General features: G+C 40.5%; 1 protein-coding gene across 1 annotated transcript in view; it reads right to left on the reverse strand.

Annotated features, from left to right (window-relative positions):
• LOC111978322 (VPS10 domain-containing receptor SorCS1-like) overlaps window positions 1–17527 on the reverse strand; it is an 87623-nt gene that overhangs the window by 4788 nt on the left and 65308 nt on the right. The window contains exons 19-23 of the mRNA XM_024008322.2: window positions 16629–16815; window positions 16330–16463; window positions 16025–16148; window positions 15675–15787; window positions 14828–14962 (exon numbers count right to left, since the gene is read on the reverse strand). Of these exons, the coding sequence (XP_023864090.1) occupies window positions 14828–14962; window positions 15675–15787; window positions 16025–16148; window positions 16330–16463; window positions 16629–16815 (693 nt within the window). The remainder of the gene's footprint in view (window positions 1–14827; window positions 14963–15674; window positions 15788–16024; window positions 16149–16329; window positions 16464–16628; window positions 16816–17527) is intronic.

Consider the following 17527-nt stretch of genomic DNA (forward strand, 5'->3'; position numbering starts at 1 on the left):
ACACACACACACACACACAGGCTCAGTTTTTGATAATGCAACACTAAGTAACAGTACAGATAAAAAAGAATCAGGCCTACTGTACATAACACCCGGCATCCCACTGCTGGCTTCCTTCTGAAGCTAAGCAGGGTTGGTCCTGGTCAGTCCCTGGATAGGAGACCAGATGCTGCTGGAAGTGGTGATGGAGGGCCAGTAGGAGGCACTCTTTGCTCTGGTCTAAAAAATATTGCAATGCCCCAGGGCAGTGATTGGGGACAGTGCCCTGTGTAGAGTGCTGTATTTCAGATGGGATGTTAAACAGGTGTCCTGACTCTCTCAGGTCATTAAAGATCCCATGGCACTTATTGTAAGAGTAGGGGTGTTAACCCCGTTGTCCTGGCTAAATTCCCAAGCTGCCCCTCATACCATCATGTTCACCTAATCATCCCCAGCTTACAATTGGCTCATTCATCCCCCTCCTCTCCCCTATAACTATTCCCCAGGTCATTGCTGTAAATGAGAATGTGTTCTCAGTCAACTTACCTGGTAAAATAATGGTAAAAAAATGAAATCTTACTGTAGAAATTATTGTTGAAAAAAAGTATAGGTTGGAACTGTTGCTGATTAAATACAATATATAATGTGTATTCTGAACTGGAATAAACTGATTGATCACATCACACATCACACCAGCACACATACACACAGTCCTAATGAGAGGTGTGTGGCTGGTTGAAGTTTTCAACAACCAGGTCTATTCTGGGCTTAGGTTTTGACAGTGCAACCCTGAGGTCATGCATGGAGTCTGTTTCTGTACTTGTTTTTTAAGTATGCCAGAGTTGATCATCTGACTCGCATAGCTATGTGGTGCCAAACTGGATCAGAACATCTACTGCTTCCTCAGCCAGGCAGGAGACCGCTTCCTGCTGTAGATGAGCAACCCAGAACTGTGTGAGTGTGTTTGCCTCAAAAAGCATCTTGCTTCCATTGCTTGCTTGTAGCGTCACTAAGGCATTGAAGTTTTTTGAGATTTCTGTGGGTTAGGAAAGTACCGGTCAAAGTTCTGCTGCATGCTGGCCATGTACTCAGCCATGTCCTTCTTCACAGCTTTACATAGGGGGGAATCTATCACCTGCATGTGACAGAACAGGGAACATGCCATATGCTCCAGCCTTCAGCTGTGARTGCCACAATCCCAGGCGTGCAGTGAATCCTCTGATGCCATCTTCAAGCTCCAAAATGGTTGATTCCTTGCCCTGGAGGCTTGTGTTCAGCTTATTGAGTTTTCTGAAAATGTCAACCAGGTAAGCCAGCCTAGCCAACCACAGTTTGTCACGGAATAGGACTGCAAGGTCGCTGTCCTCTTTCTTCAGATAGGCCAGAACCTCCTCTCTCAGTTCCCACAGCCTCTCCAGGACCCTCCCCTAACCTCACAAAGAAAGAGCAGGTGCTTATGGTCTGCTCCCATCTCCTTGCAAAGCTCTCTGAACAGTCTTGTTTGAAGAGATCTCTTCTTGGTCAGATTCACCACCTTTACGACTGAGTCAAAAACAACCCCTAGGTTAGGTTGTAATGCTTTGCTGGCCAAAGACTACAACGTGTCAGTTTCACGTTGGGCACCACTCTGCGGACATGAGCTATGAATCCGGAGTTGCACCCAGTCAATCAGTGCAAATCCCAACACAATTTGCCCAGTCAATTTGTAAGTCTTTCAAATGAGTGTCTACCACCCTAAAAATGTCCTCTCCCCTTGTTGTTGTTTGTAGATGGTCACAGAAAAGAAATTTCTCCTGGATATCATCATCAAATACGTATCATGCATATACCATCTATTGCGGAATTCCAGCCACATCTACTGACTCATCTAATTGAAGAGAGAATTTCTTGTGCTGTTTCATCTTTACTATCACAGATGCTTGTATGTCAACTGACATATATCTTATTCTTTTGCCCACTGTGTCATTGAAAAGTGGGACTGAGTACACTTTTTTTACTGCCTCCTCGCCCAAAAGAGATACACAGACATCGCTCAGGCAGGGTTTGATGAGCTCCTCTCCTATAGTGTGGGGCTTCTTTGCCTTATATATAAATATATTTGCTATATTTAGGCTCACCTAGTATGAAGCTTTGAGGATAGCTCTGTTCCCTTTGAAGGTCTGTTAGAGGAGCAGAGAAAGCCTTTTGTCAAAAACCAACAACAATGAACTATCATGTAAAAATATTTTTATCTAAATATGACCTTCTTTTGATTTACAGTTGAAGTCGGAAGTTTACATACACTTAGGTTGGAGTCATTAAAACTAGTTTTCCAACCACTCCAGAAAATTCTTGTTAAGAAACTATAGTTTTGGCAAGTCAGTTAGGACGTCTACTTTGTGCATGGCACAATACATTTTTCCAACAATTGTTTACAGACATATTATTTCACTTATAACTCACTGTATCACAATTCCAGTGGATCAGAAGTTTACATACACTAAGTTGACTGTGCCTTTAAACAGCTTGGAAAATTCCAGAAAATGATGTCATGGCTTTAGAAGCTTCTGATAGGCTAACTGACATCAGTTAAATCAGTTAAATCAGATAAATCTCAGCAGCTTCCATTTTTTCTTCATACTCAAAAGCACTCTTCAGTGCCACAGGGCAAGTCTCCCCAAGGGACCTGAAGTATAAAGTAAGAGCTGGCCAGCTTTGCAGGAGACGATCGACAGCCGGATGAAGAGCGAGCCATCGTGTGCAAACATGTCGCAGAATTTCACTCCATTCAATGAAAACAAAGGCAAAAAAAATGCAAGCGGTTCCTCTCTTCGGGAAGCAGATACTGAGAAGTGGCTGTAGATCTTTAAAACAACTGTCTCAATATCCACTGACAGCTGATCGCAGGCGATCTTGCAGGCATTATGAGCWATGTGTGCCGGGCAATTATCTTTCAGAATGTGATTGTTGGCACTGCTCAATAACTGGTAAACGGAGAGGTGTTTTCCAAAGTTGACATTGGCATTATCTGCTGCATAGGGCTGTGATGTGTCTAATATCCAGTTCATGCTTTTCCAGACWGTTCATCAGAGCTTGATGTATGCCATTTGCAGTTTCATCATTGTCTTCGTCAAAGTCAAGTCACTTGCGCTGCACTCCATCAGACACAGAGAAATATCTCACACACACTGGAGACATGTTTCTATTTACCTTGTTTGAGGCATCACTGGCAACTGAGAAATACACTGCCTCACCTTAGGTCGGGGACAGATCATCCAAAATATCCCCCCTGTTTGTTGGAGCTGCACAGTCTTTTCTTTTTTTGCAAGTTTATCCATATTTCCTTGAAATGCCAAAACCGACCGAACAACAACAGAAATGACTTTGCAGGAATTGGAGCGTTTACGCTATACTGTGATTGGATGAATATACGGGACAAGGGAGTGTCAATGGGACAATGGGAAAAACCAATTTAGCCCTATATAAGGGACATCCCGGGTAATACGGGACAGTTGGCAACCCTAGTGTCTAGCTAGCTTGCTTTGGCTAACGTTAGCTATTAGCTGAGTACGAGGGCATTGTTTGAAAGAGAAACTCACAACGTCTACAACGAGAGATGGTGCTCCCTTATTTCTGCTTATCATCACCTGTTATAAAATGACAACAATGCCTTGCTAGCTTACTCTTCCACTGTCAAAGCACTGTTTCCTGAAGCATCCTGCCCTGTTCTGAAAGAACTCCCTGGGTTTACTGTCATGCTGTGGATGTTTGGTCAGGACGTGTCGTTTTAATTTGTTAGTTTTGAGAGACTCATTACTAAGCACTTCCCCGTACAAAACACATTGCGGGCGATCCTCGTTATTTCTCAAAGTTTGTACAAAACCAAGAGAGAGAAACTCATCGCTGTATATGCATTTCATGACGATTGAGCTCAGTCAGAACTTGTGGCTAGCTTGAGTCCATTTGATGACAGCGGTAAGTGATGGCGAGTGGGAATGACAAGTCAGTGGATGACAGCACATCATCTGCTGCTGAACGACAGCGCTTCAGCGTCTGGGTCGCGGAGTGATCTAGAAAACTGCAGAAAAACGATCCGGTACACGATGAAGCACACGGGCATATTCCTCCCACTCATGCAGCTGCCAACCTGAGCTGAGATACCGCTGCTAAACAGTGAGCGCAGTTGCACTTGGCCAAATCAATTCCAGTAATTAATTATATAACTATACATTTACTCAGATGACCCACTTTGGGTCTCACTATCTTCTATCTTGTTAATTAAGTGTGTTCAACTAATTGGCCACACCTGATCTTAATGAGTGCTTGTTTTGTTCGAAGTGGAGTCTGTTTGAATAGACTCAAATTAACAGCTTTGTATAAGTAAAAAAAAATAAACATGCCATGCTACCGTATCTCCATTCTGGTTCCACAGTGGACTATTTCCATGGAAATAGAACAGAATATCATAGGTTTGAATCTCACTGACCCGTGCTCTGTCGTTCTGCCCCTGAAGAAGACAGTTAACCCACTGTTCCCCGGCACCGAAGACGTGGATGTCGATTAAGGCAGCCCTCCGCTCCTCTCTGATTTCGAGGGGTTGGGTTAAATGTGGAAGACACATTTTGAATGCATTCAGTTGTATAAGGTACAACTTTCCCTTACCCTTACCTTCCACAATACAAAATAWATYTGTTTGCATGATTAATGCCTAAGCAAATTAATTTCCATGCATCCTATCCTATTAACCTAKGCTAGCAGTGTTATTAAAAGCCTAATTGAAACATGTTCTCAGAATGTTATTTAATTACCTTCAAATAACCTAAAATGTATATTCTCAAAACATTAATAAAACCTCCCAGGAAAGCTTTCAGGGAACCATAGTTAAATGTAATGTATAACTAAATTGAGATAATAGCTTCCTTCCACGATGGTGGAGTAAGGCCCTCCTTCAAGGTCCAATTGAAGGATGATACAGTATAAGCAAAGGGGTCAATTCCTCTTCGATGGTTTTGTGCCACTCTGATGGGAAGCCGTCGCCCCCTGGAGAATTGTTGTTCTTAAGTTGAGTAACTGCACTCCCTACCTCTTCCTAGAATAGACTGAGTGAAGTACAGAGTAACGGGTATAATCCCTTTCCAATGTGTGGAGGTCCTTCCAGATATCTATCAGTCCCAGTTCTATCAATGAGGTATTAATCAACTGTGAGGTGCCTTTTCTTTCTCTTAGAACTGGTCGTGTCCAGATGATTTAACACCAGGTTCAAAATGCCCGCACAAATGAAAATAAATGTGTAAAAAAATAACTTTTCACTCTGTGGAGGGACATAAACATTAATGAATGTTACCTCTTTATGTTATATTTTCCCCTTTACCACCGTTAATCTCTCCTCTTTGTCATTAATTTCCTTAATACTTTCAAAATGAACAGAGTTCATAATAAGGATCGCCAGACCCCTACTGTGTTTCTATTTAAAAGAACTGTAGAATGTGTTTTTCAGTTTTTCATGTTCCAATTGTGATAAATGGCCTGTGCTTTCTCCTTTTTTATTTTTGCAAAAACCTTACTTCTCTTAATAGGATTGTTCAAACCATTCACGGGCCGAACTCCCAGTGGATGAATTAGTCATATGTTGCATTATTTTTATACATCAAGATGGTATTGGAACCCSGGTAACAAAAAATATTCAAACCCTGAACATCTGGATACAAAATCTCAATAAGATAACAAAAAGTAGACCTTCAAAAAATGGGTTGCCCAATGCAGTCCTCCCCACAGGACTGCATTTTCTCCTGGTCCGAGGAGAAAAATCCACGCTATGTGGAGGCCCCTCTAGCAGTGCAGAGATAGTATAAAATTCTCCCTCTACACATTCTAGCTATGACCAGTTAATGACACATACCCGCCGGTCTTGGTTCCTATTCAAAAGAGTCAGTGTTCCGTTTGAAAGATTCACTTCGTTTGTGAGTTTCTGAATAAAACGTTGTTGCAGTTAAAGTAAACAGTCGGCCTTACAGTTGGCCTTTTGAGCAATACTTTTCTGGAAATAACGTTACGTCAGTATGTTAACCGATTGGCATTAATCCTCAAGTGACCCTATCCAAGGCTGGGTTATAGCCTATAAACAATGACAGTTTTAGCCCCAAATCAAATTAGCCGAGCTGAGGTTGCAGGCTATTTGGCTAGCTATAAATTGCTTGGTCAACCCAGCCCAGCAATATGCTACCTAACCAGACAGCCATAGTTGCTATCCATCTACCCTAGCTAGCTAAACCGCCATCTATAGGTGTTATCCACCTACCTCATATTTCAGCCTTAGCAAATTCCCCATACCCGGTATTACAAATCACATATGTATCCATAGAATTAGGTCTCCGTTTGAATTCCTGCAATCTGTCCCTTGCTCATTGTATCGTCTCTTATCCTTCGGCCCTGGCTGAATTCCGCTCCCCTCCCACACGCCTCCACGTCAACACTTGTTGTAGTTGTCTCTCACTGGTGATGCTGTTGAGCCCGTCCTCTCCTCTACCTCCATACTGAATCCCATCTTCCTCATGTCCTGTACTGCCWCAGCCACACTGCTGTAGACCGTTGGATGGACTCCCTGTGGATTCTCATTTTGTCCATGGGGGATTTGCATCTCTGAATCACCTCATGAGCGTAATCGTGGTCGAATGACAGTATGCGTGTTCCATGTTTAATCTTCTTCTGCCAGGCTTTCCTCAAAATCATTTCCTTGGTATTGTATCGGTTTTTGAGCGAGTGCCCTGTAGGCTTTCTGGATCTGAAGATCTGTGTCTGTCGGCAGAGAACGTTCATTTTTGAGTAGACCTTCTATGAATTGGGGCATATCTCTTCCTTCTGCATCCACAGCAATATCGTAAATATGGATATTGTCGTGACTGGAACTTCCCTCAAGGTCCCTCAGTTTCTCCTGTATTCACTGTTGTTGTTTCAATGGAAGAAGTAGAGCTTTGCCAATTTCCATGTTTTGTTCTTCCAGCTATTCGATTCGTGTCTCTGCCCCTTTAAAAACTTTACTTTGGGTGTGAAGTTCCCCTTAAATTTTCCTGGAGCCTCGCTGTAACTTCATGTTTGAGTTCCTCTAACTCCTTCTTTATTTCCTTCTTAACTTTGTCCTTGAATGTAGTCAGGTTCCCTCTCACTTCGGTTCTAAGTTTGCAGATTTCTCTGCTAATACTTATCAGCGTTTCCTTCGCTGGGTTCCTCTCCATCTCACTTCGTCATTGCCATCTTGCCTTGCTTTTTGAGGGCTGTGTATATCTTCATCCATTTCTGCTTTATCTGACTCTATAACTTGTGTTTTACACTTATTCTGACATCTCGTTCAACATCCCCCACTCATTTATACTGAAGTTTAATATATTAAAATTTTGAAAATATGAATTTGGGGGTGAATTATGTACAACCGACCGGGAGGTTGTTTTCTACATGGCCAATCCATCGCTCACCAACTACATAGTCGGCATAACTAAATGTTATGTCGCTTTTCTTCCACCCAAGCCTRATATACCTGAATCAGGAAGAAGAAAGAACTTGTAGACAACTGGCTCTTAATAACCCCTAGAGTAGATTTTCCGCTGCCCCGCAAAAATCGAATTAGCATAATACAGAAATCCCCTTAAAAATCTGTCAGTTTAAGATATCTGTTTTTTCATTGMATGCATCTCAATCCCCCGCATCCGCTGATGTCGCACGTCCGCATCTGTGGTGGAAGGTAACAGAGCTAGAGCAGTGTTTGTCAGACCATGAGACATCTCAAAAATCTGTCTTCTCGCAAAATCGTCTGTAGCGGTCGAATGGTTAGGCCTACAAACTATTATGACCCCTCTATGGAAAGATGAGATTCTCATGAACACAATGRTGTTCTCAGTTTTTTATGACCCCGAAAAGCCCCCACAAGCGTCTTGGGACTCATCTGAAGTCGGCACAGACGATCTGCCAACGTCCGTCTGTAGCGTCCGAACAGTTTAGGGCAGCCTTTCCTATGGGTCGCGACCCACCGACCTGTTAATGGTGGATTGCAACGTGTCAGAGTAAATGTTTTATTATTTAATTAATTACTGGAATTGATTTGGCCAAGTGCATCTGTGCTATCTGTTTAGTGCGCTCTCTGCTTAGCAGCGGTCTCTGCTCAGTTTGGCAGCTGCGCAAGTGGGAGAGGGAGATGCCAGATAATTTTCTGCAGTTTTCTTGAAGATCACACACACAATGCAGCGCTGTCGTTCAGCAGCAGATGATGCCCTGAAAGCCAATGATTTAATTTTTTTACCCCCTTTTTCTCCACAATTTCGTGGTGTCCAATTGTTAGTAGTTACTATCTTGTCTCATCGCTACAACTCCCGTACAGGCTCGGGAGAGACGAAGGTCGAAAGCCATGCGTCCTCCGAAACACAACCCAACCAGCCGCACTGCTTCTTAACACAGCTCGCATCCAACCCAGAAGCCAGCCGCACCAATGTGTCGGAGGAAACACCGTGCACCTGGCGACCTTGGTTAGCGCGCACTGCGCCCGGCCCGCCACAAGAGTCGCTGGTGCGCGATGAGACAAGGATATCCCTACCGGCCAAACCCTCCCTAACCCGGACGACGCAAGGCCACGGACKTCCCAGTCGCGGCCGGTTGCGACAGAGCCTGGGCGCGAACCCAGAGCCACTGCGCCACCCGGGAGGCCRGCCTCACAAGACTTGTCTGAAGCTCCCCTGGTACCAGTTGAAAAAATMTATTGAAGTAAACTGTATATGGAGAGTGTTTAGTGCCAAAAATAAGGGGGTAAATACGTGTCAATTTTTTTTWACCAATAATTCCTGATCTTTCTTATACAGTTGGAGTCGGAAGTTTACATACACTTAGGTTGGAGTAATTAAAACTAGTTTTCCAACCACTCCACAAATTTCTTGCTAACAAACTATAGTTTTGGCAAGTCGGTTAGGACATCTACTTTGTGCATGACACAAGTAATTTTTCCAACAATTGTTTACAGACAGATTATTTCACTCATTATTCACTGTATCACAACTCCAGTGGGTCAGAAGTTTACATACACTAAGTTGACTGTGCCTTTAACTTCTTTATGATAGGGGGCAGCATTTTCACCTTTGGATGAATTGCGTGCCCATAGTGAACTGCCTCCTACTCTTTCCCAGATGCTAATATATGCATATTATTATTACTATTGGATATAAAACACTCTGAAGTTTCTAAAACTGTTTGAATGATGTCTGTGAGTATAACAGAACTCATATGGCAGGCAAAAACCTGAGAAAAAATCCAAACAGGAAGTGAGAATTTTGAGACTGGTCAATGTTCAACTCATCGCCGATTCAATTCCCTGTAAGATATGGATCACTTCCTACGCCTTCCACTAGATGTCAACAGTCTGTAGAACGTGGAATGAAGCCTCTAGTGTGATGTGGGGCCGGATGGGAGGTGTTTAGTCATTGGTCTGGCAGAATGCCAGTTCCTGGTCATGCGCTTTCCTCATGATATCYCCTTGCGTTCCATAACTTCTACAGACATGAAGGAATGTTCCGGTTGGAACGTTATTGGATATATATGATAACAACATCCTGAAGATTGATTCTCTACTTAGTTTGACCAGTTTATTCGACCTGTTATATAACTTTTTTAAGTTTTCGTCCGAGTTTGCCTGCATCTGCGCCAGCGTTTGGACATGTGCACTACACATGCTAGCAAAAGTAGCTACTTAGACATAAGTAATGGACATTATCGAACAAAACAACGATTTATTTTGGAACTAGGATTCCTGGGAGTGCATTCTGATGAAGATGATCAAAGGTAAGGGAATATTTATGATGTAATTTCGTATTTCTGTTGACTCCAACATGGCGGAGAAATTTTGTTTTTTTCTGAGCGCCGTCTCAGATTATTGCATGGTGTGCTTTTTACGTAAAGTTTTTTTGAAATCTGACACAGCGGTTGCATTAAGAACAAGTGTATCTTTAATTATATGTAAAACATGTATCTTTCATCAAAGTTTATGATGAGTATTTCTGTTATTTGACGTGGCTCTCTGCAATTTCTCAAGATATTTTGGAAGCATTTCTGAACATGGTGCCAATGTAAACCGAGATTTGTGGATATAAATATGCACATTATCGAACAAAACATAAATCTATTGTGTAACATGATGTCCTACAAGTGTCATCTGATGAAGATCATCAAAGGTTAGTGATTAATTTTATCTCTATTTCTGCTTTTTAGGACTACTATCTTTTGCTGGGAAAATGGCTGTGTTTTTCTGTGGCTATGTACTGAGCTAACATAATTGTTAGTGTGCTTTCCCCATAAATCCTTTTTGAAATCAGACATGTTGGCTGGATTCACAACATGTGTAGCTTTAATTTGGTGTCTTTCATGTGTAATTTCATGAAAGATTGATTTTTATAGAAATATATTTGAATTTGGCGCGCTACATTTTTTCTGGCTTTTGGCCAAGTGGGACGCKACTGTCCCACATATCCCAGAGAAGTTAAACAGCTTTGAAAATTCCAGAAAGTTATGTCATGGCTTTAGAAGCTTCTGATAGGCTAATTGACATCATGGGGAGCAATTTCCAAACGCCTGAAGGTACCACTTTCATCTGTACAAACAATAGTACGCAAGTATAAACACCATGGYACCACGCAGCCATCATACCGCTCAGGAAGGAGACACGTTCTGTCTCCTAGAGATGAACGTACTTTGGTGCGAAAAGTGCAAATCAATCCCAGAACAACAGCAAAGGACCTTGTGAAGATACTGGAGGAAACAGGTACAAAAGTATCTATAGCCACAGTAAAATGAGTCCTATATCGACATAACCTGAAAGGCCGCTCAGCAAGGAAGAAGCCACTGCTCCAAAACCAAAGCCAAASTACGGTTTGCAACTGCACATGGGGACAAAGATCATACTTATTGGAGAAATGTCCTCCGGTCTGATGAAACAAAAATGGAACTGTTTGTCCATAATGACCATCAATATGTTTGGAGGAAAAAGGGGGAGGCTTGCAAGCCGAAGAACACCATCCCAACCGTGAAGCATGGGGGTGGCAGCATCATGTTGTGGGGGGTGCTTTGCTGCAGGAGGGACTGGTGCATTTCACAAAATAGATGGCATCATGCGGGAGGAAAATTATGTGGATATATTGAAGCAACATCTCAAGACATCAGTAAGGAAGTTAAAGCTTGGGTCTTCCAAATGGAAGACCCAAGTTAAATGGGTCTTCCAAATGGACAATGACCCCAAGCATACTTCCAAAGATGTGGCAAAATGGCTTAAGAACAACAAAGTCAAGGTATTGGAGTGGCCATCACAAAGCCCRGACCTCAATCCTATAGAAAATGTGTGGGCAGAACTGAAAAACCGTGAGCGAGCAYGTAGGCCTACAAWCCTGACTTAGTTACACCAGCTCTATCAGGAGGAATGTGCCAAAATTCACCCAACGTATTGTGGGAAGCTTGTGGAAGGCTACCCAAAACATTTGACCCAAGTTAAACAATTTAAAGGCAATGCTACCAAATACTAATTAGGTGTATGTAAACTTCTGACCCACTGGGAATGTGATGAAAGAAATAAAAMATGAAATAAATCATTCTCTTTACTATTATTCTGACATGTCATATTCTTAAAATGAAGTGGTGATCCTAACTGACCTAAGACAGGGCATTTTTACTAGGATTAATTGTCAGGAATTGTGAAAAACTGAGTTTAAATCTATTTGGCTAAGGTGTATGTAAACTTCCGATTTCAACTGTATCTCTTAGATATAGAACAGACACTTCAGAACAAACTTCCTTAAGATTTTTTGGGTGGACTATCTGTTGTTCCATGTAGTGAATCTGTTTTTCAATGCATTTTTATGGTCTAAAAGCAGTAAGGCCAAATACAATTTTTRCACTCAAAAAGGCAACAGTTCTGAACTGGGTTTAATTTAGTTTTTTTTGTTCTAATAATTTTTATTTGGTTCTTTCTCTTTTAAACATCCATTGGTTGAAAGCTCATTGCTCAGTTATCACTTGGCTCATGTAAATAATTCTATAATTGTCCCTTTAAACATCCTAAGGTCAACATCCCCATAGTGTTCACATTTCTCTCATGTAAATGTTGTAGGTAGAGTGCCTTTTTGTCTCACCCATCTACACATAATATCCCATAATGACAAAGTGAAATCATGTTTTTCAGAATTGTTGCTAATTTATTGAAAATGAAATACAGAAATATCTCATTCACATAAGCATTCACACCCCTGAGTCAATACATCTTAGAATCATCTTTGGCAGCGATTACAGCATTGCACTCCTGGATTGTACAATATTTGCCCCATTATTATTATTWAAAAAATTCCTCAAGTTATGTCAAATTGGTTGTTGATCATTGCTAGACAACCATTTTCAAATCTTGCCATAGATTTTCAAGCAGATTTAAGTCAAAACTGTATTTCGGTCACTCAGGAACATTCACTGTCTTCTTGGTAAGCAACGCCAGTGTAGATTTGGCCTTGTGTTTTAGGTTATTGTCCTGCTGAAAGGTGAATTCATATCCCAGTGTCTGGTGTATGATCAGACTGAACAAGGTTTCCATCTAGGATTTTGCCTGTGCTTAGCTCCATTCCGTTTCTTTTTTATCCTGACAAACTCATCACTCCTGAAAGATTACAAGAATACCCATAACATGATGCAGCTACCACTATGTTTGAAAATAAACTCATACTGCAAAAAATGTGGCAAAGCAATTATGCTTGGGAAAAACAATACAACACATTACTGAGTACCACTCTCCATAATGCCTTGTTGCAAACAGGATGCATGTTTTGGAAATGTTTATTCTGTACAGGCTTCCTTCTTTTCACTCTGTATTGTGGAGTAACTGCAATGTTGTTGATCCATCATCAATTTCCCCCTATCACAGCCATTAAACTCTGTAACTGATTTAAAGTCACCACTGGTGAAATTCCTGAGCGTTTTATTTCCTCTCTGGCAACTGAGTTAGGAAGGACGCCTGTATTTTTCTATTGACTGGGTTTATTGAGACCCCATCCAAAGTGTACTTAATAACCATATTCAACGGGATATTCAATGTCTGCTTCCTCTGTCTACCAATCGGCAAGTCATTGGAAAACCTCCCTGGTCTCTGTGGTTGAATCTGTGTTTGAAATTCACTCCTCGACTGAGGGACCTTGCAGATAATTCTATGTGTAGAGTACAGAGGTGAGGTAGTCATTAAAAAATAATGTTGAACACTATTATTGCACACAGAGACCATGCAACATTTTATATTTGACTTGTTAAGCAAATCTGTACTCCTGAACTTACTTAGGCTTGCAATAACAAAGGGGTTGAATGCTTATTGACTCAAGACATTTCGGCTTTAAAAAAAWAGAAAATTGGTGAAAATTTCTACAAAAATAATTCCACTTTGACGTTATGGGGTAATGTGTGTAGACCAGTGACAAAAACTAATTTGCATATGAAAATATGAGCAATTTTTTGAAAATTGGCCAAAGATTTGCCACAACTGTTTGCCAGAAGCCRGCTTTTTTCATTAAGGGTTCACAGCTAGATAAAGCAGTAATTTAACAATTTACCAGAAACCATTTAACAAGAGACCAGAATGCCTTCCCAAAACCCATTTGACTCCTTAGCCATGGCTCACTAATTCCATCTCGCTCTTTCTAAAATCTTTCCACTGGTTAAAAATAGACTGCTCTACACTGTATGAATAATTACTTTTTATTCTAGTGGCGTATCAGGGTCAGTAAATCTATAACACATTTTAATAAGCTGTGCCAGACATCACCACCCCCCCCCCACCACACAGACACACACAAACCCAACGTGCACACACACGCCATGTCACACACACGACATAAGAAGATGTGCAATAGTGAACTAAGATATATCAACCAATTGTCTGTGAGGTCTTGCCAGGTATTCAGACAGGCTATAGATAAATACATCCGCCTAATTCCCAACTCAGGCTGCCCCGCCACTAGTCTCCTCTGATGTGTCCAATTACATGATGCATCATTTTAATTAAATACCTATTAACTCAGTTCAAGACTAACTGCGAGCCACTGGAATTACGTTTACATGTTGCAACATATGCAAATAAGTGTATCCAGGATTGTAACAGATCATGCAGAATAAAAGTGTCTGATGGTGGACTGAAATGGATATCAATTTTACTATACGATTGAGCTGCTGAAAGGCAGATGAAAACGTGGRGTGTTTTATCAACTCTATAGAATGTCAAGAATTATATAGCTGTAAAAACCATTAGAGCCCAGGTCCAGCATCTTAGTTATTATATTCGAAGCAAACCCTTTATGATGGAGTGAATGATAAGTATAGTATGTCTTAGAGCTATTAACTTATAATGGTTAGAAATGAGTTATGTGAAATAAATTGTGATGCTACAGTTTAGGTTGCAATGATGTACTGAGATGAATGCAGCTTTTCAAGAGCGAGGTTCTGTTATTTTGATGGGAAGACATTGCRCTCTAGTGGTGGAAGTGTGTAAATAAATGCAATTTTGTTGCGCTTGAATATCTAATAAAGGATCAGTAGATTCCATATGCATGTCTGATTAAAGCAGCGAAAAGAGAAAAACTAATTATGAGCAAATGATGAACCCACCATGATATGAAGAATATAATCAAGGGGAAATGTGTTTTCACATTATGCTGCTATTTAGTGATGCTGTTATTACTTGCTTAATTTAACATTGAGGTACTGTAGGCCTAACTACAGCATAATTCAAGTAATGGATCTATATAAATGGAAGTAAATGGGTAGAACCATAATAATAATTCAAAATCGTTTAAGACTTTATAGTCTGGTGATACATTACCTGCTCTAAATGTGTCACTTTTCCATCCATTCTCCCCTCTGTTGACCTTTTTCCAGGGACGATGCAAAACTCTGCTGCCGTTGGCAACCCTGGGAGCACTGACACTAGCAGCTGCTCTCCACTGATCCCTGTGACCTTCAATGAAAAAGTAATGAAAAAAAATAAAAAATACATCTGGCATCTCAGTTTCTCCTATATTTTCATTACATTTTGTCATATAGCACTGCACTGTACGTAACTGTGGAAAAGCCTAAATGCACCAGCTTTTTTTCTTTTTTCTTCCAGATGTCATTTGACTAAGTACCAGTCACTGGCAAGAGATAATGCACAAATCAGCCCAAACATGCAAGTTCATTTTGACAGTCTTTAGTAAAGAGCAGGCCTTTTTAAGTGCATTTGCGCTGTAACAACCCAGTCAGTTTCCTGGTATAAAACATGGTCATAGCTGACAAGACAGAAAGCCAGTGTGTGGTGTATATATAGCTCAGCAGCCAGGCCTTCTATGTAACCCAATGTGCCTCTTGACATCCTGAGAGAGACAATGGAGGAGACTGGAAACACTTTGCCTTATATGGTACACTCTACGTGCTATTTACATTAGGCCAAATACTTATAGGGACATAACCTGATTTGTGGCACTTAGAAATCGTATACTGCTAGTAATTTTTACCAGCTAACTTCAGTGAATTCAGTGAGYGAAGCATCATGACATACAATTTGCTACCAAGTTGTTTGCAATGCTGTTAGAATTACTTGAAATCATCATCAGAGTGCACCAATTAGTTACTGTAATCGCAGTAATTTACTGGTAAGAAGTTCTGTAGTAGTACTGTACAGGAGAACTCACTTGGACCATGGAGTCCTTGACCACTCTACTGATGTCTTGCCTCCATTCAGCCACACCAGGATTGAAGGCCTCCAGATTAGAGGAGAAGGCTAAAACATGTGACTTGAAATGTTCTACAGGAAAATACAAGACACATATTTAATGGTGATAAATACTAGATAATAAGAGAGAAACTGTTAATAGATCATAAGAGGTTATAAATGATTAAGCGTTAAACATCTAAATGTTCAAATCACCTTTTATTGGTCGCATCACAGTCAGTATTTTATATCACAGAACATTTACCACCTGGATGTTAGAAACATATAACACCTCTGTCATTTAGAGATGAGTCATTTCAAATACCTTACCATAGACAGCAACAGTTATTTTGTCTTGAAGGACGGTGTTACCAACTGACACTTGCACGGTGACAGTATGGGTTCCCTCCTTTGAGAAGGTGAAGGACATTCCTCCCACTAAAGTCATAACAGGCTGACACACATACAAAAGACAGAGTGATAGAGTTTGACAGAGAGCGAGAGAGAGAGAATGTCACAAACTAAAGTTAGGTTTGTCCATACAATACACAATATTGCAATTAATATGGTAAATGAGGTAAGTAAAGTTCTGTAAATCTGTGAAGTTTTAAGATACAGTGGACTTCTTGACTGACCTCAGTGTGGTTGTTGAACCACCAATAGTAGGTGACTGTTCCAACGTAACTTGGCTTTAGGACTGTTGATAGATTCACTGCTTCATTCCTAACAACCACCGAGGGAGCTGAAAGCTGCACTTGCTCAAGTAGACCTACAATAAAATAAAATACAAGTGTTTCCTTTCATGGAAGTGTATTCCTTTCCTACTGCAGTTGCATCATTAACAGAGTTTTTTTACGGGTAGAAATGTTGCAAAGAGTACCTGTAATTCTATAGTAAATGAATTATATCAGTCATTCATTGCTGTTTCACTTACAGGTAACATGTAGATATAGTAAGACTCTCTCAGAGCCAAGGCTGTTGAGTGCTGTGGCAGCCACTCGGTAAATGCCCACTTTATTGTATATATGTTTGACTCCATCCTCTATGGAGCTGATGTTAGCGTAGGACATGGCCGTCCCATCTCCAAAGTCCAATGTTATACTTGTTGTGGAGCCATCACTCTACCAATGGAAACATGTTTATGATTAGATAAAAAATGGCCGCAGTGTGCATGTTTAGCACAATTTAAATACATATATTCATATATTTATTTATATATCCTACACACATTCTGCATGTAGAAATACATTGTTATATGTGACAACTGTTATACGACAATGGCTACAAGTGTTTGACAACAACCATCAAGGCTCTATGAATCAACAAAATGTACAACATGATGCACTGCAGCTCATCTCAATCCATTGGTTGACGATTGAGAGTAAACCAATGTATACGTAAATGTATACTATAGGYCGGCAAATACATAACATCTAGATATGCCCATTCATAGCAGGGTCATACCACGAAATGAGTGACTTTCGCATCCCTTTGATATTTTAAGTAAAGATATTGAATTTTAGCAGCCTGTTATATTAAATGAAGTACCTTTTAATATAGACCACATGTAAAATTTTATAATTCTGATATATTCAGCATTTTGATCTGTGACTTCTAGTAAGATTTAACCCACTTACCCAAACATTTCTCAAAGTTGTCCCCATAATTGTAAAGCCCTAGTTCATTTAATGTGATTGGTGATTACTTTTAACGTTAAAAAAACTACCTGTTCATAATTTTAAGGTTGACCCTGTTACGTGAACTGAACTCTCGTTTTAATATGGAATTATTGAAATTATTCCTTTTTTAAATATAAAACAAAAAACAAAGACG

The sequence above is a fragment of the Salvelinus sp. IW2-2015 genome, linkage group LG18 (assembly GCF_002910315.2).
Source record: "Salvelinus sp. IW2-2015 linkage group LG18, ASM291031v2, whole genome shotgun sequence".
In the NCBI taxonomy this organism is placed as follows: Eukaryota; Metazoa; Chordata; class Actinopteri; order Salmoniformes; family Salmonidae; genus Salvelinus; species Salvelinus sp. IW2-2015.